This window comes from Cottoperca gobio, chromosome 17 (genome assembly GCF_900634415.1).
Source record: "Cottoperca gobio chromosome 17, fCotGob3.1, whole genome shotgun sequence".
Taxonomy (NCBI): Eukaryota; Metazoa; Chordata; class Actinopteri; order Perciformes; family Bovichtidae; genus Cottoperca; species Cottoperca gobio.
The window spans coordinates 9,779,375-9,805,903 of record NC_041371.1 but is presented as its reverse complement, the minus strand read 5'-3'; the positions used below and the strand labels follow the sequence as shown (position 1 = coordinate 9,805,903).

At 40.8% G+C, this 26,529-nt stretch overlaps 1 protein-coding gene across 14 annotated transcripts in view; it reads right to left on the bottom strand.

Annotated features, from left to right (window-relative positions):
* Positions 1–1,734: 1,734 nt before the first annotated feature.
* The window catches only part of adgrl2b.1 (adhesion G protein-coupled receptor L2b, tandem duplicate 1), a 79,546-nt gene continuing 54,751 nt past the window's right edge, over positions 1,735–26,529 (bottom strand). For 3 of the 14 annotated variants that reach the window (XM_029452898.1, XM_029452900.1, XM_029452899.1), the window contains 13 exons: positions 23,765–23,948; positions 22,132–22,254; positions 20,861–21,066; positions 20,153–20,326; positions 18,699–18,908; positions 17,280–17,500; positions 16,451–16,517; positions 13,826–13,917; positions 12,245–12,413; positions 10,139–10,267; positions 8,824–8,920; positions 7,662–7,787; positions 1,735–3,754 (listed from right to left, as the gene is read on the bottom strand). In XM_029452898.1, the coding sequence (XP_029308758.1) occupies positions 2,898–3,754; positions 7,662–7,787; positions 8,824–8,920; positions 10,139–10,267; positions 12,245–12,413; positions 13,826–13,917; positions 16,451–16,517; positions 17,280–17,500; positions 18,699–18,908; positions 20,153–20,326; positions 20,861–21,066; positions 22,132–22,254; positions 23,765–23,948 (2,655 nt within the window). In that variant the 3' untranslated portion in view covers positions 1,735–2,897. Of the gene's footprint in view, positions 3,755–4,345; positions 4,400–4,493; positions 5,407–7,661; positions 7,788–8,823; positions 8,921–10,138; positions 10,268–12,244; positions 12,414–13,825; positions 13,918–16,450; positions 16,518–17,279; positions 17,501–18,698; positions 18,909–20,152; positions 20,327–20,860; positions 21,067–22,131; positions 22,255–23,764; positions 23,949–26,529 lie in introns of those variants that run through there. The other 11 variants (XM_029452901.1, XM_029452897.1, XM_029452909.1 and 8 more) reach the window with 8 other exon arrangements.

Sequence of the window (26,529 nt, the reverse complement as noted above, 5' to 3'; positions counted from 1 at the left end):
AATCCTCACAGGCTAAATATTTGAGCCAACTGTCATAACTATTTGTTTCCTTGGTATAATTAGTTTAGTATCGTCATCAAAAAATATATTGATAACAGATTAATCATTTCATTCAAATAGTGACCAATTCAATTTTTACTGCAATTTATCACAAGCTGTCAAGTTTGGTTTACAGGAACAACTCCTCAGCTATCATTTCTCAAAACACATTTACTCGACAAAGGGGTGAAAATCACTTCCTGATTTAGGCTATATGAATTTATTGTATTTGTGACTTGTTTTTAGAATATTTTTACTGTTACATATAATGCATATTAAGGTGAACAGTCTTTTAAAACGTGTGTGTGTGTGTGTGTGTGTCATGAGTTCATTCATTAGCTTTAGAGAATATTTGACTTAATTATTGGGTTAAAATCTCAATGAGAAATGACATAAAGAAACACAACTGTAACGTCTTCTGTCATCCTGACACAGTTCCCTGGACATTTAAACACCTTGGCGTTAGCAATAATAAAGGCAGCGTAACACACTCCTGGGTAAGTACACCTCGGTTTAGGTTCGGAAGGAGCTAAGTTTTGAGCGCAATAACCATAAATACGACAACACATGTGAATTTAATAAAGTGCAGCTTTAGTTTGACTATAAATAGCAAATATTTACATGGATATGAAAAAAGAAAGAAACTGGGCCCTTTAAAGTTTAAACTGGAATAAAATGGTCTTTTAAATACGCTCGGTCTGGTGATCTCCTTAAGCATACTTGTTCTTATGTGGGATTTATTCAGTTTCAAGTTACTTCTAAGTCAGTGTCCGATGATCATAGAAAACCAGTTTGACCATAAAATTGGTCAAAGTCGACTTTGTTTGAGTTCAGATCAGATGTAGGTCTGAGTCTGTATTTCTAAGTTATGTTAAGTTATACCGGCACAATCCTACCACAAAGCAGAGAGTTCATCCGGCTGTTTCAGCAGCTGTGTAGATCCGGGTTCACGGAGATCAAGCAGGGAGGCTCGTCGTCTACTGGAACCGTTGGATCTTCCCCACTGGGTTTTCTACACTTAATAAACGAAATCACTAAGCATGAAAAGTGAAACTAATCAAGATAAAACCGTCACTTTCTGGCTTCTGTCTTGTGGTTTCTGCAGGGAAGCCATGTCACTGATAACTGCTCAAGTTAAACAAATGTTTTGACTTAGTTGCAACTCTTTCTCAACTTCTTTGCGACTACTTCAACACATCGACTCTCCCGACATCGCAACCTTTCCCTCGTGCTCGCAAACTGCACTGCAAAACCTCCAGGTTCATTTGAGCAAGAGAGGGAATGAGTGAAACAAACAAATGTGACTTAGTTATCACAACTGTAATGTCTAATAACAGATATAAAATAATTAACTGTTTAACACCCTGTTGCACTGGGTGACTGTAGTTTATTTAGATTTTATTTTATTTTGTCCTGCTGCTGTAAATCCTCACAAATGTGTAGAAATCCACAGCTGAAAATATTCCCCAACTAAAACACTATTTATTCCCACAGAAAAACTTGTATATAAGTTTTTAAATATTTAAGTCTTCATGAGGAACGGATGGGTTTGGGGCTGATTGTCTAAGATATGGTTAGTTTTAGTCTTTTCATGGGATTTGTTGACAATAACAGAACATATAGAATATCCCCCACATGTATGGATCATAGCAAAACATGTAATGCAAAACATGAATAAGCAGCCAGACATCTGTGAACAAGAAAAAATTTCACATTTATTTGATATCAAACAGGAGTTGAATTAAATATCAGCTGATGATGGGCTCTTACAAAAGAAATAAAATGAACCTAACCAGTGCTGCAACAACTTTTCACACTTTCCAACCATGTTCTTTTTTTTTTCTCCATTTTTTCTGAATAGTTCAGTTAATAAATTAATTAGTGTCAAAGGATGAAATATGTCCGCAAAAACTGCAATATCGCATTAACGTGAACATAAGTCTTTAAACCCGACAATTACTTTCAAGTAAAATAAATTACACAAGTTTCCAATTCACTCCAAATCTGTGCATGGCCCCGTGTTAACAAATATACTACTGGCAAAAACTCATCATTCATGAAAGCAAAAGCACTTCACAAGCAGAGACGTGAGCATGATTCATATGGACTGATATCTCTCAAAACTTTTTTTTTTTTTTCATATTCAAACAATACAATGAGTCAAGAGTTTTTGTCAACGGAAAACATTTCCACCATTTTGATTAACCTTGTCTGAAGAATCTTATTGACGTTAAAAAGGCCATAACTATTGGTTGCCTTTTTTTTTTTCTTTCTTTTTTTTTTTTGACATTTTACACTAGTGGTACAGCAAAATATATTTTCTTTAGCTGTTACTTTGACAACAGGTAAATGTGCAATAGAGAAAATATAAGGCCTGAGTCTGAATTAGTGGTTTCTTAACGTTACAGTCCTGACCGTGTAGTGAGGCTACACGAGTTCTAGTTCTGTACTTCATGACTAAAAAGACCCTGGTTCTGCAAAGTCCCCAAAGGATATTTCAGGAGTTCCATAGTTCTTTGCTTGGAGTATTTTTTTTAATCCCTTATTCTTCGACATTACAGTACAACAGAAATGCCAGACTTATCTTTGACAAAACGTGTTATTCTCTGCACCTCTTTAGTCCAACAGCAGAGCTTTCACAGTCCACATTTGTCTGGCCTGGGATGAATGTGTTTTGTGTGTTAATGGTATTTCTGTGTGCAAAAGTCATTTCTTCATTCTTTTTCCCACCCAACAACATTTCCCTTCCTGTCCTAAGAGGAAGGGCATGTGGAGTGAGGAGCCAGACTTGCCAGTTCTCTTGACATCAACCGAAAAGCAGCCATCTGTTAAAACCTGTGCAAACAAAGAGGGCCGGCTCAGAGGCTGGTAATGAGCTGCATTTGTCCGTCGCTGGGTGCCTCTCCTTCCTGTGCGAAGTTTTCATTGTTGGGTGGGATGATGCATCCGTCGCTGGTGCCTCGGTTTATGTGGTAGTAGGACATGGGCTGCGGTGCGTCGCCGAGCTCAGGCATGCTTTTGTGATACGCGTCCTCGCTCTCGCTTCGAGGTGAGGGGGAGAGCTCCTCTTCCTCCTCCGGGGGGTACGGCGAAGCTGAGGGCGAGGGTGAGTCTCTCAAATTTGGCATGCTGGTGTAAAGGGAGTCTCTATTATTGTTGGGTGAGCCCATGTCCTCCACTGCAGTAACAGTCTCAGAGCCATGGCCGTCCTGCCCTTCCAGGCACCTGGGGGCCTTCTGGGCGCTGTAGAGCAGGGAGTGAGTCCTCTGGGGCAGGAGGGGGGCCTCCAGCACCTCCTTGTGGTGTGGGTGCAGGAGCAGCTCCAGGGTGGTGTGGCCTTCTCTTCCACTTCCTCTCTGGGGGGATGAGGCCTCGGCGTGATCCGCCACGATGGCGTCATCCTCGCTGCCGCTCCCACCCCCACCTCGGTCCACTGTCACTCTGGTCTGCAGAGGCAAGGCTCTGTCCTGCTCCCTAGGGGCGTCGCGGCCTTTGGGGGCCCCGCGGGGCCTTAGGTTGTTGTGGACAATCTCAGATATGATCATCTTCTCAAAGGCGGCATCATCAAGGTGGAGGCCCCCCAGGTCACCCGTGGATCTGACGGCCACGGTCTCATAATCGTCGTCTCGCAGGGAGTAGCTGTTGTTGAAATTGCCATTGAGGGGAAGGGTGTCCATGGCACTGATGTCCCTGCTGTTGCTCAGAGAGTGCTGTCCTGCAGGAAAAGGCAAAAAGAGTGCGTGAGATATGATTTCCTTGCCTTTTATGTATAACAAAACAGTGTCCACTTCACCATCCACATACAAATTGATACTGCTCAGGACACTTCACTCTTTGATCTCTGGGTTCATTTTAATTTTATGCAAATACAAAAAATGTTAAAATTCAAAGGAGAACCCAATCAGCTCTCCACTGTGTCCATCCTCATTACGGCTGAATATCATTAAAGCCAATCTAAGAGATTATCCTGAACAATATTGGAGAAATGAGAACAAAAGATGACTTCAAACTTAAACAACATAGTACAGCAACACGCTAAAAAGTAGCTAAGGACCAGGTTACAACATAGCAGCATACAAAAAAAAGCAAAAGTATAGGATGAGAGTAAAATAAATAAATGAATACAAGCTGATGAGGAAGTGTTGTGACATTAACAATGAATAAAACATTCCACCTGTTTTAACGAAGGCAAGACAAAAGAGTAATGTCGAACACAGATGGCCAGCCACCTCTCTGCACTGGGGCCCCACAAGCACAGCAACAACCCCCACACACCACGACAGACAGGCACGGTGCAATGACTCACTTTGCCAACACTCACATCAAGTGTGTCTGCTCAGGCTATCTGGCCTAAGAACAGCTGATGTGCAAAAAAAGTAAAACAGATGCTTTTTTTCAATTGCAGCAGAAACAACAAAATCACTGAAATAAGACCAAAGTGGAAAGCTTGTAACATCCAGCCTGGATTCAGTCGATCCAACTCTTTGTGTCCTTGCTATTAACTATAATTTAGCTCATGCGATGCATAGCTCAAATTGTTGTCGGTGGATGGAGAATGACAGCGAAATTATGTGTTTAACAGTTTGAGAGAGCTAAAGGACAAATCAAGGACAACTGAATCCTGGACTCAGCAGGTGAAAGGGTTCAGCAGCAAGCACAGTCTCTTTGAAAAAAAAAGTCTACAATAAAAGGAACATTTCCTAAAGAAAATATTTCTTTCTGAATGTCACTTAGTTTTTTTTTGCCCTTTTTTGAAGTGTACATCAATTTTATGTGAACATAATACACACACACACACACACACACACACACACACACACACACACACACACACACACACACACACACACACACACACACACACACACACACACACACACAGTGGAGTTTTGATATGAGGATTTTATTTACTGGGTACACTGTGAGTTTGTAAGTGAAAGGTTGACATTTTACAGGGTGAGTGGGGTTTCGTCACAGGGAATAAAAAAAACATGCGAAAAGTCTTTGGGTTTCAAATGAACGTGTCACAAAAAGCATGACAGCGAGTGAAGAAAAAAACCAGCTCTAAAAACAACATCAAAGACATTTCTAAAAAAAGAGTGAAAAGAGCACAGAGAGCAAAAGGGCAAAACGAGGGGGTGGAAGATTATTAGGCACTTCTCTGAATAGACCCTCATCCCAAATTTGCATTTGTTTATGCACAGGCAGTAATTTCATCGCAGACAGGTACTGTCCACCGGGAGAGCGGGGGGAAATGATGTGAACAGAATTCAACTGGACGCGGCGACAGCTGCACTCTGGGAACTGTTCCAGCAGCGATTCATCCAAGATGTTCTCCTTACTGATTTTACTGCATCGGATGAACATCTGCAGAGCATTACTTAGCATTAATACACTTATAATAGAAGACACGCTCATCCTTTTCCAGGAGCTAAATGTAATGACTATAGCAGGCAAACTTTTTGAAAAAGCTTATGTTAAAATTGACAGTCTCTCAGCGCTTATTTCATACTCGGTTGGTGATCTTCACACCAGGTTTTGACATTTGTGTGTCATGCTCTCCTCAAACGGGTTTCCATATGTTATATTGTTTTATCCTGAGTGTCACTGCTTCCTGTTGCTCCTGTGTAGGAACATAGTGCAGCGCTTCGCCTCAGGGGGAGAAAAAGTGTTCCTACTGGTAAAGAAGATGTTTATTTATACTGACGTTCAAAATGACATGCTAATTAAATATCACCACTTGTTATCCGTCTCTGGTGCTCCAACGTTAAGATGCATTTACTACAATTATTAAGCAGGTAAACATTTCAGGGCAATAAAGCACAAGCTGTCTGAACACACACTGACTTCTGCATCTGAGCCGCTCGCTTGCTGCTGAGCTCAGAGACAGAAAAAAGAAATTTGTCTTTGATTTTGTTTGCCGACATTGTTTGGTCCCAACACTGCTTCATTATCTCTTAGTGTGAAGTGTTTATTGTGCTGCAGCACAAACCAAGACCGCAACACTGCAGCGGGTTAAAGCTATACATTGCCTGCATATCTTACCCGTAACACTTTCGCCATACTGCTGTTTTTGTATATTCTCTTTTATCATCAAATGCCTGGGAATATCTGAGGGCTATGACTCTGCCCGCATTGCGTCATGAGCGTCTGTTTTCTTCTTCTTCTTCTTCTTCTTCTTTTTCTTTGATTGGGTTTCTTTTGCTCTGCCAGTGAGGAACTAGGTCACCATAAACACTGACATGATTTCAATATATTTAATTCAAAGTAAACTAAAGACAATCTAAACATGTTATAAAAATATCATCCATGTGAAAAAGGGTAATGTGTGGAGCTCATTTTCAACAGAGAGAGGAATTCCCATGTGACTGCTCAGTGGAAGAGATAAGATTGCATTGCATTATCTCCGTATGCGTTTACAAAGGAGAAACTCACTTAGATGAGAACTAGTGGAAATTCAGAGAAGGTGTAAGTGAAGAAGAACAAACGGGGAAATCGAGAGTAATTACTCTCAACATTTTCAGTGCATGCAACCTCAAGATTTATTTTTTTTATTTTTATAAATCTAACACACTTGAAGGAGAAAGTTAAATGAGAAGATAAAGACGACTCTTATATCCGTCTGTTTACTGAAGCGACAGCCAGCCACCTGTTAACTTAGCACAAAGACTGGAAATATTGCTGGCCATTCAGAAACACCTAAAATCTTTTTGTTTAATACAAAAAGTGTAAAGAAAACAATAATTTGCCATTTTACAAGGGATTATGTGCTGGATGTGATCATTAACGTCTTTGAGTCTTACGCAGGTTGCCTAGCAACTGGTCAGATCCAAGAAATAGTCCAGCACATAACCTCTTTTCGTAAACCGTAAAACTCTCAGTTTTAAACCTCTTTTCAAGATGTACCCACACAGCCCTATGAGAGGAAGTCAAGTGCTCCTTCCTTCAAATGTGCTCATTTGAATTCATCATTAACTGGATATTATTATTAAACATTATTCACAATGTTTTTTTTAATCATACGCCTGTTACAATATTTTACACTAGTGTTACAATATGTAATGTTTAGGTTGGTCAAGTTTGCGTTTGTACTACTAGTGGCAGACGTTAAGCTATTTACCCATTATCTCTAGTTAGCTAAGTATTTGAACTGTATATTCATTATTATTTGTTTTCAAATGAGTTGAGTTACGCCACAATATTTCCATCTCGCGTGGTTGGGAATCACTGCATTAAATCAACAAGATATAACGGGTAATTATTGAGCTTTTATTTATTTGTTACCTCTGGACAAAGCCAGGCTAGCTGTTTCCCACCGTTTCAAGTCTTTATGCTAAGCTAAGCTAACTGGCTGTAGCCTTGTATTTAACACATGCACATGGTAATAGTATTGATCATCTCATTTTACTCTCCCTCAGAAAGCGAATTAGTGTATTACCCAAACTATAAAAACGGTTTTGACTTAAAACAAACCAACACACACACACACACACACACACACACACACACACACACACACACATACACACACACACACACACACACACACACACACACACACACACACACACACACACACACACACATTAATGTAAGAATAAAAGTGGAGGGTGGATGTGCACCTGGGGAGTGAAAGGCCGGTGGAGAGGGGGTGTTGCACACCACCGTTTCTGCCAGCAGGTTGTTATAAGGGTTAGTGTCGTGGGTTCGGAGGAGAGGGTTAGTTAGGAGGTAGTTGCCAGTCATCCCTGAAATAACAGGAAAAGAGAGAGAGGGAGAGAGGGAGGGAAAAAAACAGTTGAGGAAAAGAGCCCACGGTACTGTACTGCATGATCTGTGGTGGTGCGCTGGGCAGCTGTCGACATAAACAAACACTGACATTCGCTGTCCAAAAATCTGACACCGCACAAGATTTCTAACCTCCGATCCGTCTGCCTTCTATTATGAACACAAAGCAGCCATAGAAACATCGGTCAAAAGCAAGACATTATCCAAACAGTCAGCTGATGTAACTGACAAACAATATTATGGAGACAAGTGTTGACCAAAGCACAGCAACACAATCAACTCCAGTGTTTATGTGAAACAAATCCATCTAAACAAACGTATCCAGTCAAGACACGAGACAAAACATGTCTAAGTGGCCTGCCATGAATAATACAGTATCCCTATCATCCTGAGCATGCTTGTGTAAATCCTTAAGAATGTAATATCAGTCATTTGGATGGATCACTGAGAAACTTTGTGCTGGCATGTGTTTAGAAAAAAACTAAATTGAAATGAATTCATAGCTACGGCCAAATCTGCACTGGCACAGTCTGCAGCCTGAGATGTTGGGATCACTCCCAGAATCTGCTCTAACCTCAGCCTGACTTTGCTCATCTCCACTACCTCCATCCTGATGACCACTCTGGACTGAAGATGAGTCAGGTACGCCGCTGCACAGTCAGAGTCGCTGAGATTTAAACTCAAGACCTCGTCCGTGCCACACGAATATCACGCCTCCTCCGTCTCCGCTTCTCTCGCCTTTTATGTGATCCAACCGAGCAGGAAAGTGCAGGAAAAATGCCGTGAACTTTTGGTACACAGGCAGCATGAGACGCCGATTTATTTTTATTGCTTAACACTAAGAGAAAAGCAACATTAAATCGAGTCTTATCTTTCTCTCTCCCCAGCTGCCGCAGAGCCGTGTAAGCTCCATTGAAGTGTTTATTGTGAACTCAGATCACAAAGTGAATGGCGTATGTGTCTTATCTGGTGGCGGTGGAAGAAACGGATGCTTACCCTGGTTGAGTGTGGAGGTGCTGTTTATGTCTCCTGAGATAAAGGAGGACTCTGACTGCTTCCTCACAGTGTCGTTCCACATCCGCCTGATGCGGCTCTGGGTGGAGAGAAAAACAGCCATTGATCAGGACTCAACATGGTGCCGGTGTTATTCAAGGCGTCTGGGGCCTCTTGTGACCCTACACTTGTTTATATGATTCAGCTAACCCCCTGCTGGATGACATGGTCACAATAGAAAAGATGAGAGACAAATTCAACAATATATTCTCATCTTTTACACAATTGTCTTTGGCTTCTTTCTTTTCCAACAAGGGTCATGGTAACAGGTATTGAAGAACATTTGAAAAGAAAATTTAAATACATTAGAGCCGTCTGTCTTCTAGACACACTGTACTGTAAAACAAATAATTCCCATACTGTGATACACGGCATAACCTTTGCAGTCTCACAGCTTGATAACAAAGCCTAACATAACAAAGCCTAACATTACAAAGCGAAGCTTGAACTGTGACATCAAGTACCGCACCAACATCACTATTGAAATGTTTAAGCTGTACATTTGTTTGATAAAGTAAAGAAACTCTGCTTTACAATTTTACAAAGTTGATAACCTTTGCTTTTCTTATTGAGCGTTAATCAATTTCTCAATACTATCCAACATTTGTTCCTAAGGACATATGTACATCTTTAAAGTCGGATCACAAATATATACTTTTATTTATTAAAAGGCTCATATGCTCATATTTTTAAACATCTGGGAATTGTAGTTTTTAACAAACATTACTAAAGCAGGAGTAAATGGTGCATTTAATGGTGCGAATTAATACACATTCGGTGCTAGTGAGTATTTAGACCGCCGACTTTGTGTATATGGGATCGACTCAAAATAAACTACAGTTCCCACGTTCATTGAAATGAAGGAAAATTAAACGATGTGGCTCCTAGATGTTGAGTTTTTGGTAATGGCTGGAATATTGGAGCTCGATGGCACAGAGGAAGAAGCTACAGTATATCAGCTTTTGGCTACGCAGACAAATACTTGTTAGTAGGATCAGTTCATTGTTGTTTTTTGACTTTTTCAAGGGATTTGTTGATGATTAAAAAACTAAATATTATCACCAGACTTTAAAGAAGTAAACCTGTAAAGAAAAAATGCTTTTTCATTAAGAAACCAAAAGAGTCCTTAAAATAAGTAAATCAATAAATAACTCCACTGACATATAATTAACTGGAATTAATTTATATACAAACTCTTTTCATGCTTTTTCTACATTCAAACCCCAAATGTATCTATATCCCAGTGGTGTATGCACACCTGTGTCGCAGATGAGTAGCGGGCCGTGGATCGAGACGTGGCCGTCTTGGCTACACTGTGGGGGCCCTCGGACGGCAGCGAGCCACAGCACTGGGACTGACGGAAACATTTGCTGTACTCTTTGCGGACCTGCAGAGAAGCAAAAGATCAGCACACACAAAGCACACAGATAGCTGCAGAAAGCCCCTCCCCATGAGAGATGCAAATCCCAAATCTTTTATCAAATGCCAACCAGCTGACAGCAGTTTAAATGCCATATCTGTAAGGACACGGATAACAAACACTGTGACAAGATGTTGAAATGTTGTAGAGAGGAAGCACTGGGATGTAAGAAGGTATACAATATTACAAAATGTCTTGTGTCAAATTTCAAAGTGTTGCAATATAAATATTTACAGATCCACACCTGCTGTGCAAGGATTAGATAGATTTAGAAAGTAACAGGTAAATCTTGTCAGTGTCATGTTTGAATTGTATTACAGTAAGGCTGCAACTAATGATCATTTTTCATTGTCAATTAATCTACAAATTATGTTCTCAGTTGATCAATTAATTGTTTTGTCTATAAAATGTCAGAAAGGATTGTGACATGTCTTGTTTTTGTCAGAACAAAAGTCTAAAACCCCCAAAACTCAATTTATTATAAAACAAAGAATAAAAAATCCTCACGTGAGAGAAGTTGGTGATTAGTTGATTATGAAAATAATTTTCTGTAGATTGACTCATTGATTATTCAGCTCCATTACAGTATACTGTATACTAAGTCTTTTTTTCTTTTCATTAGTTCATTGATTAATTATTTGTTAAAGGCCCTGTCACACATATCCGTATGACAGAAACGTATATCGGCGCATACGAAAATTTGTCAGAGTCCAAATACGTCCAACTTTTCATCGGATCGGAAAACTGAACATATACAGATACGCATGTCTAACCTATTGATAGAGTATCACTTACTTATACAAAATGTATCAGACGAATACCCAACGAATGCATAAGATATACAAAATATGGGCAACACGCTGGTTTACGTTGATATAAGGTATGGTATAAGTAGTGTTCGTTAAGAGCTCGCTGTGTTACGCTGGGGTGCGTTGTTGAACGCTGATGTTTTGAGCATGTTCAAAATTACCGGACGTACCCGACGTGTGCTTCATAAGATATGCAGATGTTACATTACGTTAGACATACGTGAATACGGATTACGTACGTGAATATTTACCTACGTGAATACCTACGTGACTACGTTAGAGGAACGTTAGATATCGGCTACGTAGGCTGACGGTGAACCCTACAGCCAAATGTATTGATAACGAGTGGATACCCTATTCCTACCCTATGTTAAGATGATGCCTGACGACGGAGTAACTTATTAAACGTGTTTCTACAGTACAGCTAGCGTTCAGCATGTTAGCCATTCTACAGCATCAGCATGACGTGAACCAAATGGCACTTTTCCAGCTCCGTTGGCCAGACGCTCTGATACGTTTTAAATAGGTAAGTGATACGATATCAATGTTTGACATACGTATAATAATTTGTTATGTATACGTCAGCTACAACACCACTGTGAAAAGTTGGACGTATTTGGACTCTGACACATTTTGAGCTAATTTTCATATACGCCGGCATGTTTCTGCCATACGGAACTGTGTGACAGGGTCGTATGTCTGGCGTGTTCGGCGTACGTCTGCGTTCCTTCAAACGATCACAACTTACCCTTAATTTATATCAACCTATTGTCGATATTTCGTATGAGCCGGCATACGTTTCTGTCACACGGATATCTGTGACAGGGCCTTAAGTCAATACATTTCAGAAAATTGTGAAAAATGCCACAATTTCTAAGGTTAAAAATAAACTAAAAAAAAATTAAAAATTGTTTTTAAAATGTATTGCAGATATATAAAACAGGTATTTTTATTTTATTTTTTTTTATCGTTTCTTTAATTTATTGCAGATATATAAAACAGGTTTTTTTTTAAACAGCAAATTCTCAGATTTAAGAAGCTAGAAGAAGCATACTTTATAGACAAGTTGTTGATCCATTTTTGATCCATTAAACAACTAATAATTTCAGAAGAGCAAAGGAGGATAAAATCTTACCTTTTTCTGGAGGAGGCAGTGGAAGATGAAGATGAACATCCCTTGCAGAGTGTTGAAGATGGTGAAGAGGTAAGCCATCACAATGGACGATTCATTGAGGAAGAACAAGCCAAAGGACCACGTGAGGCCCAACAGACAAAGTAGGGCAAATGCTCCCATCACCCACGACCTGCCAAAGAAAAAGAGGAGAGTTATTAACTTATGAAGCAGCAAAGTTGCAGTAGATTTAATCTTGGTTTGATGTTTCTCTGCTCCTGGAAAGAAGCTGGTTAAAAAAAAAATGTAAACTTTCGGGCAAGTTGCACTTCTGGTGGCACGGTGTGTAATTGCTGATACAAAGTTTTGGATTGAATGTGCATTTGGTATTTGACACTGAGTCAAAAAATATTTCCTTGGTCTTCCTTGGAGCTGTTGGCTAAAGAGTATGCAAACACAGCAGGTTCTTCCTCGGCGGCTTCCAGGAAAGCCTAGAGGAAATAAAATAACTTCCCAGTCACTTTCAATGACGATGGCTATTCGTTATCGATACACAAGAGAGAAGTGAGTCAAGCTGAGAGAGATGCGGTGAGGAGGGAAGAAACGGGAAAACAACATGTCACTGAGAGAGCATCCACAGAAATAATGAGAGTGATGGCTCATTAGACCTGCTGAACACATTTTAGTGCAACTAGAATAAAATAAAATGTGTCAGAATAATTAAGTGCAACCAATTATTTTATTTATTTTTTTACAAGTTACCACATTTGACACAGAAACTAAATGCATAGTGGATTCGAGATAGACCCTAATTAATGACGGTTAATGAGTTTTGACTTCTTAAGATATCGTGTGAAATCCAGCATCTATAAATGAGGGATTTCTGTGTGCCAAAAACAAACCTTGAAAACCAATTCATTCATGCCTATTTTTTTGTGTATTTTGGACCACAGTCAGAGGGACTGCATAAACATCAAGCGCCCACATAACATATGTTGGCCTGCCCTCAAACACATTGTTGAACAATAATCCAGGCACAGAAATGCACAGGGACATGTCTTTTTATCAAGCAAATGCAGCCCACTTAAAGTGGAAAGATGGGGGAGGGGGCTTTTTTTGACCATCTTTGAATCTGTAAGGGATGTGGTTGAATCCGTCTTTCAAGGAAGCCTGTAAACTATGCCAGCATAGGAGCAAAAAGTTACCAAAAGGCCAGAAATGCAGTTATGAAGAAATAAAAAAGGCAATATAACCCTGTGTAGTGCAAATAGTGAAATCATAAAATAAACTTAAAAGGCACCCTCTAAACGGAGCGAAATAAAATCTGAAAGGGAAAAAATATTGGTCTGGTCGGGTTTAAGAGAAGAGGAAATCAAATAAATGTGTTGGTCAAATGCGGTTTTTGAAATTCCAGTAGGGAGGCAGAAGCAGTAATGGTTCATATTACCCCCACTCAACACACACACACACACACACACACACACACACACACACGCGCGCGCACACACACACACACACACACACGCGCACACACACACACACACACAGTCTCAGAGCAAGCAAACCACAGTGCAGCCACCTCGTCTCCCAGTGGACACCCCTCACCTGATACCCCCCAGCCTGGAAGAGTCGGGTTTCATGGAGGTGGAGTGCTTCACCATCTTGAACATCGTCACCATCAGGAAGATGACATTGACCTGTCAAAACAGACGCGTATCAGGGTTAACAGACAGCACTTAGAAAGGCATCCAGTTCCTGTTGCTGGCAGTGGGTGCAGGAAGTATTCAGGTCTTTTACTGTAATGAAATGCACTAATATCACAGTGAATAAATACTCCACAGCCAGTACAAATCCTGCATTTAAATGCTTAGGTAGTAAAAGTATGTAAGTACAATCAAGAAAATGTACTTAAAGTATTGTACTTAAAGAAATACTCAATATAGGAAAATGTCTTGACATACTGTACGTGACTGTCATACTATTACATATTGTATCATTACATTATTCATTCATTAATGAGTAAGCAACATTTTACTGTTGTAGTTGGTTGATGTTGGTTCATTTTATTTGAGGCTGCAACTGATAATTACTTTTATCATGGATTGTTGATAGATTATTTGCGTTGTAAAAATTCAGAATATTGAGAATCACAATTACTTAAAGCTTCTTTTGTACAACAAATAGTTCAAACCTAATAAAAAAAACCCAATTATAATAATAATTGAAAGGAAAAGCAGCAAATATTCACATTTGAGAATCAGGAACCATGAAATGTCTGGAATCTTTGCCATGAAAAATATAAATCATTTGACAACAACATTGGCTGTACTGTATATTGTGTGTTGGGTAGTTCAATCTCTTAAATTGTAATATTTCCCTGTGTGTCGTGGAGTAGAAGTACTAGAATACTCAGATACTTCAAATCTGTTCTTAACTGGAAGGATTAAAACATTTCTTTTACGCCTCAGTGCAGATTCTAAAGTACATTGACATCCAAAAACTGGCCTTTACCATAAGCTATGTTGAAAGTTTCTTTTCTTGTTTGACATTAGAGTCAATCCAAAAGTGCAAATCCTCATAGAAAAGAATGTATCTCTGATGGAATCCAAGCAGACCTGATGTACCACGGACAAAAGCTTCAGAAAAATACAGAAAGGAAAGAATGGAGCTCAGTGCCATACTTTAGATTTCTTTTTTTTATTTTTTTTTACTGAGGCCAGGAAAAATATTCAAATGATTCAAGCCATACGTCCAAGTGAGGTTTCCAGGATGCTTTTAGGATGACTCTAAGTACGGGGAGAGCCTGTCGCTGAGGGAAGGGGGGGGAGATGTGCTTCCCATTGGCCCAAAACCTTAGAAATGAACTTCTTTTAAATATTCAATGAAAAACAAGTAGATGTCTGGATTTGTACGTTATTAAAATGTTCTATCCCTTATCTGCTTCGAGTGTGCATTTTAAAAGTGCGACCTTACGCAAAGGAAAATAAACTATGTAAAAGTATGCGTTGGCAAGAAAACAAAGAGTAATGATCTCCGTGCAGTCTCAGTTGTTCAAATACTTAATTTGCAATTCTTCAATCACAATAAAAAGGATCCTCATTATTATCCCATATGGATGCATTCTGAAACACTACAAGGCAACCGAAAAAGAGTCTTTAAATGGAAACAAAGAGAGTGAGTGGAAAGCAGATGGAAAACCAACAACAGAAAAAAGGAGTGGCTTAGAAGACCGAAAGAAGCTTTTAGATCACAGCTCAGAGTAATGTCGAGTTTTGTCTCCCAGCCACTGGGGCCGATTTACGTTCGCATGAGTCGAGGGGCTGGAGATGCATTTAACACAGCCGCAAGTGATGACACAGATCCGATGAGACAGACAGACGCACGGACAGCCAGGGAGGCACTTTGCAGAAAGCTGAGGCCAACTACATATGGACTCCCCCTTCATGCCCGGTCTCCAAGGAGCCGTCCCCTACAATATTCAGGTCTCTCACTTCTCTTCCAAACACAGTTATAAAAAAAACAGCGTTGCAAACGCAGCACTTCTCCCAGTTTCTTCATGTATTTACAGCCTATGGACAGATTTACATGTGTGTCACCATATGCGTCTATATGGATTCGCAGTGTTTGTTCAGGACTGTATGCATACATTCCTGCATGCATATGTTGTGTGTGTGTGTGTGTGTGTGTGTGTGTGTGTGTGTGTGTGTGTGTGTATTGAGAACCCCCAGTGCACCACATAAAATATTAAAAGGTGAAGATGGAGATGTCCTGTGTGCTGGGATTGGCTGGGGACGTGTCATGATCCTGAGCAGGGCCATGAGCTGTGATAATGGTTGTCTGGCCCACCCACTCATTACTTCCATGTTCACCCCTCCACCACCACCACCATCACCCTTGTTTTCCCACTGAGCAAATGACCTTCATGCCTGAGACGATTTCTCCTCCTGATTGCGGCAGGGGAGTATTCTCTAGATATAGAGCAAGGACCAAACAGCTTTGAGTTGTTGCTGCACACCAATTCTGATTTCAGAGGATTTCATAGCTGAGTGGACACTGATGTCCTTGTGTCAGCTATAATGGGACCACTTTCTTTTTCATGCAAATTGATCTGAGAAAGCAGAGCTAAGAGGCTGTCAGTACAGAGAGAAAGGAAATCTATAAACTGTTTCCAAAGATTTTCATCAAAAGAAAAAGAAGTTATCACACTCGTGCACAATAATTACAACTCACCAGGATTATGAAGGTTACAGGTCCTATGAAGCTCCAGATGAAATGGTTATCAACCCTCAGCCAGCATCTATAGGGTGCAAAAGGTGATATTGAGTTCATGAAATCAGCTCATTGCCAAAACACAGTTGTGTCTCATCGATCAGGGCCCAGAAGAGATGGCTGGATGATACACCACAGCAACAGAATAGAGACTCCTCTGACCACAGAGAAGAAAACCCGACCTTGAGGGAGCCTTGGCCTCGTGCCATGAGAAGCTGCAGTCTAAAAGGCAGCGGTTATTGGACTCATGACTTCACGGTCTACAAATGTGGGATGTCTGACTGTGTGTATACCTAACAGTAAACAATGTATTGTAGACAGTTCGAGAAGTAATTGCACCTCGTTCTGTGTTTATCACCAGGAAACAGAAATGAAGTGAAGACTACAGCAATAAAATGGAGCTTGGAAAAAAAGTATTTACTTAAATTCCATAAATTAGTGGATCGAAGACTTACAAATCATAAAGCTTGCTGGCTGGATGAAGACCAGCGGAGGAAGTGCATACACTTTTAACTGACAATTAGCCACATGCAAAGAATAAAAACCCAGCAGGCAAGTGCAACTAGCCAGCGCGTTCATTAATGTTGCAGCTTTGCTCAAAGCCTCTTGAAATTCACACCCTGTCGCAGCTGTGACAGGGTGTGAATTTACCATGGGGGCAGAGGTGCACTACTCTTTGTGGTAATAATATCATTAGCACACACATGCATGCTGATGTGGAGAAGGGATGACTCATGCTCCTCATTTTCATCCCACAAAAAAGGAATTCCTACAAAGATGTCACACTTACGCCCGCTGTGTGCCATAGCTTCTGTAGTCGATGGCTGCTGAGATGCCCACCACCACAGCCGGGATGAGGTACCCGGAGACGTAGTAGTACTTCCTGCGCGAGAACTCGCTCTCAAACACCTCGACCAGCATGAGGTACAGCTGCACACCCTCCAGACACATCCAGGCGAACGCAGCCAGGAAGCAGAAGTGGAGAACGCCGGCGATGATGGAGCACACCAGCTGACAGGGAGACACATGTAGTCGTTACACACAAACGTAAGGGCTTGTTCAGATGGCTGGTTGAATCAGACTTTTCCAGGTTCCTAACGGTTTGATGCTTTTAGTTTAAAAGTGCAATAACTGGTGACATTAGCCCAGTTTAGTTAGATCGATATGGGATCAATTAGTGGCTCTGCTTAACACGGCTCCAATCAATATTTTTGATTGGATCAAATGACTACAACCAGGGGTTGCTTGAGCATTTTAAGCATTTTTCAGCTCAATATTTAGCTGCAGCAGTGGGCAGCTGTTTTCAGCAAAACACCTTTGATAAACCAACTGTGCACTACCTGCCTGGAACACAGACAAACAGCTTTAGCTGCCAAAGAGCCAAACATTTCCCTCAGGAGTTCTTAGAGACAAAGTCAGAGCTAAAAGGAGAGTGAATATTGGCCTTACAGTCAGGTGGACAGAAAAAACTCAGTGTTCCACATGAATGCTAATGTTGCTCCATGTCTGCTGGATATGTAAAAAGGCATACACCTTTATAAAAGGTAATTGTTTGTTGTTTTTTTAAATGTATTTATATATCACTAATTTTCCTAACAACAGAGAAATGAGATTACAGTATTTGTGAAAATGCATATTTGGTAAAAATGCGTTAGAACTCATGCAAATACTCATTTGAGAATGTGTATCTTGCTACCCTATATGGCACTGATTCATAACTATTCAATATATGAGCTAAGCTCAGCTAACAAGCATACAATATTATAAATACAAAGATATCCATAGGTTTTTCTCCTTCTGGGAAGGTATAAAAGTATTTCCCAAAACTCCACTGGTGGTCCATTGTTAAATTGCACAATGTGCAACTAAGCTTTGTTAAAAGCCATAGATTTTTATTTTCAGTTTTACTGAAGATCCCAACGTTTCCAAAGGTATAAATAATGTAGGAGAACTGTGTATAAAGTCATGTAAAGAATATTTCTATTTGATAAAATGGTGCAGCCATAGAACATTTTCTTATTAAAAGAAGTTTGAATATTTCACTGCATCATAGATCTTGAGAAGTGTTGGAATAAGCAGATACAGAATACATTTGGTATTTAAATCTAATGTGGATTTAACGCCAACTTTACAGCCACAGAAAGGAAAAATTGAAAGAGAAATTCAAGTGTTTTAGTTAAAACCCTCTGCTGTATCATTTCCATGGTACCTTTGGTTCCGTCATGTTGATGCCCACGAGGTAGACGAGCTCGCCGATGAACAGGTTGAGGCAGAGGTTTTTGTGGATGGTGTTGCGGTCGCTTTGCAGACCTCTGAAGAAGCAGAAGGTGAAGAGGCTGATGGCAAGGCAGACGAGAGACACAGCGATACCCATCCGGGTGATAACGGTGAGAAGAAGCTCATGGACGCTCCCCTCCCCCTACAGAGAAACAAAAGCATTGTCTTAAAACAATAGTCACATGCCTGTATGGACAGTGAAGCAGGTTGTGTGCTGTGATCATTCCTCCTGTTCATAAAGCCATTCAAGTCCCCTCCTAATGCACTTTCAATGGAAGACAAAATCCAGTTTATATGAAAGTAAATATCTTCCAAAGAGTATTTTTGTTTCCCTATTGAGCTGCTGTGAAAGGATAGCAATAAAAAAAGAATTTATTTTGTACTAAAAAGACAATAACTTTGGAAGATATCCCCTTAGCTCGGCAAACGCCTGTTGACGACCTATACTAGCTTCAGCATAATCCTTTAACCTGATCATACCTGATGACATCTGACATTCGAGCTGAACATGCTAAGATCGCATTACGGCCGTGTTGCAGAAAGCGCCATCAGTTTAAAAAACGACCTCTGAAACTGGCCCACGTGATGCAACGACCACATGTGGGTTCTCCTTTTTTGAGGAGAAATCACGCTGTGTTTCAAACATCTAAAACTGAGCTTGTTTCAAGATGGGAACCAGACAAATGTGAAAATAGCAGACTTGACCATGCAAGAATCACTCAAGGAGATGGTGGCCCGAAAGAGAGGCAATTCCTCCTGTGATATTTGTAATTTTATTGAGGGCAGGAGTTGCAGTTGAGGTGATGTGCAGGGAATTGGTGTGAAGCTAATCCTTTCCTCGGGGCTCTGGTTTGAGCTGTGGTTAAAGTTGAGGTTGAGACAGATGACAGGGACAGAGTTCATGAAATGGGACGTATTATTAAACAAACCACAAACTTATCCTCCACATTTATTACTGGTCAGGTCCCCGCTACACATGCTATTTATCATGTAATTGCATTTTGCGACCAAATGGATCCTAAACCACTTCAAGAGGGCTGGAAACATACGTTAAAACTGAGGTTATACTGTTTCCCATAATTCTAAGGGCCATACGCATGGAGGAATATTAGACACGGACCATAGGTAGAATATAATTACCTCTGATAATGGTACATCACTTCCTACCCTGATACACAATCTCGCTCTTTTAAAGTGACAGCCAGCATCCCTTTTCTCCACCTCCTCCCCCACCCTTACCTTCTCCTCCAGCAATAATCTAATTATCTCCACTGAAATGCCATTCTTGTGCCTGCCGTGTGTGCACAAATCTGTCAGCGAGATGAAAGAACAACTAACTGAGACAGAGAAACAGACCGTGCAAACCACAAGAAGTGGGCCACTTACCACATTTCCCCGATGAGCCATGAGGATGGCGAAGTTGGTCAAGTGACTGCAGGAGCAAGTGGTGTGGCTCTTGTTGGTTTCCAGCAGTTTACAGCCCTGAGTGGACCAGTATCCCATCATGCTCCGCTCTGAGTAATTCCAGAAGGAACAGTTGGGATTGTAGAAGTGCACCTTCTACAAAACACAGAGAGAGAGAGAGAGAGAGAGAGAGAGAGAGAGAGAGAGAGAGAGAGAGAGAGAGAGAGAGAGAGAGAGAGAGAGAGAGAGAGAGACAATTAAACATATATGAACATGCTGCAATATGCATGATTGTACACAAACACACCTTGTATATTTCATATCTGTAGCTGTAAGAAACAGGATGTCAATGTACCTGGTGTGCACCTGTGCTTATGTGTGCTAAAGCTCTTTAAATACAATTTATGGTTGGAAGAAAAGGGATAAAAGCGATCAAAAATAAAGAAATAAAACAGAATCTTAATATGTTGAGATATAAGAAGGGTTGATATGGCAGTTTCAAAGCACAGAAGATGCTCGACTTGCATCTCTAACCACACACTGGCATAATATAGATGCCTTCTCTTTACTCCAACAGTTTCTCTACAACAATGATCCGTCAAAGTGCTTCATTCGCCCTTCACTACAACAGCGTGTGCAGCTGTTTCAGCTCTACAGTGTGGTCTGAGTGAGTCTCAGGAGGAGGCTTACATCCAGGTGCTCCAGTGTGAAGATCACGGGGTCAGCCACAAACACACGGCTGGACTCCTTGGTGATCGAGGCTGACAGAATGTGGGAGTTGACGGTGAGGGAAAGGTTGCGTTTGTTCAGGTCCCCCATTCCCCTTAGTGTGGCATTCTCGGTGCTGAGGAACTGACCCAGGTGTTTGTATAAAACAAATACCAGCTTGGCCACACCTGCAAGAGGCAATAATACAATCATCAGATGTACATAAATCGGCATAAATCAAGCAAATTATAAATGGTCTACTTAGTGAGAAGAGATGTATTTATTCATTGATATTGTGCCAATGTACAAAACCTTGAAGGAATGGTTCCACATTTTGGGAACAACGCTAATTTACTTTCTTGAGTTAGATGCGAAGGTCGATACCACTCCCTCATATATATTTTTGTTTTACTTTGGAATAAGCATATTTCCCAAAATGTTCCTTTACTGGGCTCATTGGTCCCTTGTGTCAATAAAATGGCAAACAGGTTCCTCAATTATTTGATAAAGGAAACAGCTGTAATAGGCAGCACTGAGCTTATTATTAATTTGCACAGTGAGTGCTGGATTGCTTACCAAGTGGCCAATTGAGGTACTGCAACAAAAACATTAGAAAAGATACTTCTCTGCTAGCTTGACTTTCAAATTTGTGTTATGTTAAAACAAGATTTTTGCACTGATTTTAATGACATGTACAAAAGTCGTGAGCGGAAATTGTGATCTTAATTCTAAGCCACAAACACTGTTGTCATTTAGATCTCCTCTGAGATATCATACTTTAGTAAGGGACTAGTTTGACAATTTGGGAAAGCGACCTGTGGGGACACCAGGAAGTCACTCGATGGCCTGTTCATCAAGAGATCATTTTAACACCTTGAGACCAAACTAAATGCTAAATGTTAATTAGCGTATACTTTAACTTTGGACATAGCTAGGCTAGCTGTTTCCCTCTGCTTCCAGTCTTTGAGCTAAGCTATCACCTCACACGCTTAGCTCTAGTTAACGTACAGATATGAGAGTGGTATCAATCTTCTCTTCTAACTCTCGGTAAAGAAAACGAATAAGCGTGTTTCTCAAACTTCTCCTTTTAAAAAATATCTGATGTGACCACCCTCATCTTCGTTGCACAAAATACAACTGACTAAATATTTTTATACATAACCAGACAATTGCTGAAACCACCTCAAAAGAAAAAAGAAAAGCTGAAAATTAACAATGATTAAATGCGTCTGCAGCAACTGTATTTTTCTCACCATTTTTGCTGTTGACTTTGACCGTGTTGGAGGAAAGCTGAAGAGATGCTCCACCCTTGCTTGTCTGAGGGAACCTGAAGTCTTGGACCTGACCGTCTGTGCTTAACACGTACACATCCAACACTGAGAGATGATAGGAGGAGAAAGAGATAGAAAGAGAAACATCTCAAAAGCAGTACATGGTGTTTAACAGAGCTCTACTGCTAATGCTCAGCAGGGTATGTGTAAAGACTCGAGGTTCATAGTACCAGCAACAGAAACTAATCTCACTGTCAAGACCCCGCATAGCGTCATTTGCTTAAAAAGCCCTGTCACTAAGCTGTTGGTTAGCATTGTGAAAGCCTCCGAGGCAAGAGCAAAAGATAAAATAACAACAAGGGCAGTGATAGAGGATGAGCAAATGCAAGCATGCAGCCTACTGCTGCATGAATGTCAAATATTCATAGGATCAAAAATATCATTGAGCTTTTACTTTCACTTTTTCTCTCCCCTGTGGGTTCAGATAACTCTAGGCTTGACGGAGCAAATCTCTGAAAATCCTCCAAATTCCAGCAGCCCCTCTCTATGGTATGCCAGCTGCCGGGTGGTGCTCCCTTTGATGTGTGAAATTACTGAGGGGTCAGGAGGACACACGTATCAGCACACTCTCTCCCATCAGAAATGGCCTCACTTCCTCAGATAGATGGCTTCTGACAGTCGGAGATGAGGAATTGTTCTCTGGTTGCACTCCCCCTCTCTAAAGTTTCTAGTTCTCTCTTTGCTCTCCCTCCCTCGTCTTGCCCTTGTTACTCGCCTGGAGGTGCCGCTTTAGCTTCGACAAACTGCTAATTAGGAGCAACAATCATTTTCACATTTTTTCCAACTCTTCAAGGGAGGTTAGGGAAGCTGTTCTCCGAAGGTTGTGCGTTTCTTCGCCTTGCTGTTTTCATGTTTCTACGCAGGAATATTATCTCTAATGCACAGATAAGCAAGAGCTTGACAAGCTAATAAAAAACTGCCTGAATGCAGAGATTAAATGGCCAATATACAGCATAATGTATTAATCAGTGCTTTTGGAAGAGACCGAGCAACTAGTCCTTATCAGCTTAGCTAACTACCACTTAATGGGAAAGGCTCGGAGAGAACAGATAGAGTGCTGTGTGAATGGAACAATGCCATTCAAATGGTGTCTTTGTTTTTCCCCAGAGGTCTGGACAGTTCATCTTGCGGCACACATTCAATGAGGTGACTTTACTATGCGAGAAGATTAGAAATCAATGAGGTATAAGACAAAAAGGGTGAGTAGGAGACCATAACCATAGCAACGAAGAGCTTTGAGTAGAAATACGACTTAAATGAATGAGATCATGTTGCTAATAAACTGCCTGTTAAGACATGTTTGCTTGTTTTTTGTGATAAATCTTTTATTGTGACATCAGCAAAATGTGGCCATTTCAAAAATCATATTCTCCTTGGGCAATAGCAAAAAAAAAAGCAAACCTGAAGACAATTTTAACACTCAGTTTGAAAGTATTTTACAGAGAGGTGGTGCCCAGCCAAAAAATAAATAAATAACCATCAGCAAAATATATTGTGACTGACAGATGTGTACATGTACGTGTGTCTGTTTTATCGTTGTTGGAGAGGAACTTACTGATGTTTTCCGCCGGCACTTTTACTATCGCCGGCTCGATCAGGTTTTCTGCAAGGACAAACGCCCCTTCCTCTAGGGTATCCAGTAGCATCGTGGCGGCGTGCGTTTGTTCCGTGGAATTCATGTCTTTCCACGATTTCAGAGCTTCCGGCCTCAGGAGGTTGTCAACAGTGTCCACGATTGCCTGTATCCATGGAGACAAGTGAAATGTCAGTTTGCCGTTTCCCCCGCCCATCCTAACTTCTGTTTAATAACAAAGAGTGGGGACCGGGCAGCAAATAATAAAAAGGGCATGCATGGCCAACAGTGACAGCAGCAACAACGACTGACACTGAACATCACTCTGACTGAGGGTTCAAGAAAGTCAAGGGTAACTAAAATAATTATGATGATTAAAAATGCAGTATGTTTTATTTAATATTCTGTTTATGAAAAACAGGCCTAATCAAAGGAAGCCTCTTTTGGACCAAATTCTTTTTTGAATAATGTAAAAATGCTTTAGAGGAAGTGAAAAAGAAACCAAATGGTTCTTTTTTTTCCTTTACTGGATGAAGCTGTCTAAAATGTTTCTTTCTCAATTCCCAGTTTTAAGCAGCTATGTTACAAAAGAACAATTACCACCACGAACAATAGTCTTATTTCCCTAACTGGATCTGCCCATAATGGCCCTGAACACTATTCTCCTGGAGGAAAGTGGGCATTATCATGAAATCCATGTCCAGTGTCAGTTTGAGTCAAGATGGAGGAACATTTCTGCTTGTTTTCAATGGCAATCCTTTCATTTCCTGCTTTCTGATAAGCAGTAAGTAAGCAAAACATTCCACCTAACCCACACAAGTATCATATGTTGATAAAACAAGAGTTTCCTTTGACCCTGGAAGAGTTCATGACTCCTGCCTGACACAACAACCACAACTTCACTTACTTTCTAAAATCCCACCAAACACAGACAGTTGTACAAAGATTCAGAATCTAGCTCAACTCCTGGTGTGATAAATCAGAGTGACAATTTAACCATAGGTGCCATTAACCACGGCAAGGCCCACCACAATAACGGTAATTAACCACAACAAGCCCTGCTCACTGTACCAATTAGTCACAGCTGTGATTATCCAAAACACTAATTGACCACAGACAGGATTATCCGTTTGCCTGCAATAACAAGAAAGGGGATCAACCAAAGTCTGCACCACTATATGATTAACCGCAACATTTAACCACTGAGCTCATATTAAGCACAGCGATGATGACTGTATCCAGACACAGGGCTCTCAGCGTGTCTTTATATCTCGGCCCGAGCACAGAAATAAATCTAGTTGCCCTGACCTTGCAGGGCAACTAGATTGAGCCATCCTCAAAAGACTCATGAAATCCAAAAGGGGGAATAAAAACGTGTCTGTAATTTGTGTAGCATAGAAAGAATACGTGTTTGACTCCTCTTTAATTGTCATTTGGGTGGAGGTCACTTAACAAATCTCAGGGGTGCTACCAGAGGAGCACCCATAGCTCGCTATAGCTAGATAAATTAAATGAGCTTGGCGAACGGGCCAGTGCTCACTTCAAGAGCTACAGCGGATCATAAACAGTGACACAAAAACAAGTTAGCAGTCATGCTAGCAGCTCTGTGAGGCTGAACTTGTAGGCACACGAGTGCTTTGTGCTAAATGCTAACATCAGTGTTCTAACATGTTCACTATTGCGATGCGAACATGCTGATGTTTGGCAGGCGTAATGTTTACCACGTTCACCATCTTACTGTAACACGTTAGCATGCTAACATTGGCTAATTAGCACTACACACAAGGTACAGCTGAACTGTTGGCGGTCGGGTTGCATTGTGGGTAATGTACGTGCCAGGTTATGATGATGAAAAATAATTTGTGGAAGAGAAGATGGTGTTTCTGGTTCAGCTGCATTGATTTTGATCCAAACACCAAGAGTCATCAGGATACATTCTCTGGGCACCATGAATGTCTGTACAAAATGTCATGACAATCCATCCTACAAGTGGTGTAGGCCTACAGATAGCCTGGCCGACAAGACCATCCATAGAGCCATGCTGCTAGCACTGATAAAAATATATTTTTTAAATCAGCTGAGGGAAATGTATCGCCCTTTTCTGTCAGTAAAATGAGACCTCAAGTAAAAACAACTGAAACTTTAAAGGGAGCCCCCATGAGCCACTGAAAAATACAAGATCTGTTCATTTGTATTATGCCATGGAAGGCATCTTCTCCCTAGTGTTTACACAATGCCCTTGTCTTTCAGCAGAACCTACCCGAGGAAATACACTCAGCACAGCAGAGGAAAAGCTAAATGTCTAGGGGAAACACTAAAAAACCAGAATTGAACACAAACATATTAAGGGGCTCAGAAATTAATCTCACAGATAAAACTCAACTGCAACGGTAGAAGAGACCTTTTTTTTGTTAAGGGGACAAGGGAGACTAGAAATTGTACAATATAAGCAAGTGAAAATTGAGCACACTGCCACTTTGATCACACTTCTGGCTGACAGGGAGGTGCAATTACGACCGTGGGAAGGCAATTATTCACACAATGTATGAAGAGCCGACAAGAAAGACGGAGAGAGAGAAAGAGTGGGGGAGGAAGAAGAGGAGGAGAGAGAAAAATGAAAGAAAGATGTAGTGATAGCACACAGAGGAGGAGAAACTTGACAAAGACGGAGTGATATTGACAGTGGCATCCTCAGTTGGACAGAATGATGGGAGAACAGACAGCCGAGTCAGATGAGGAAGCAGCTA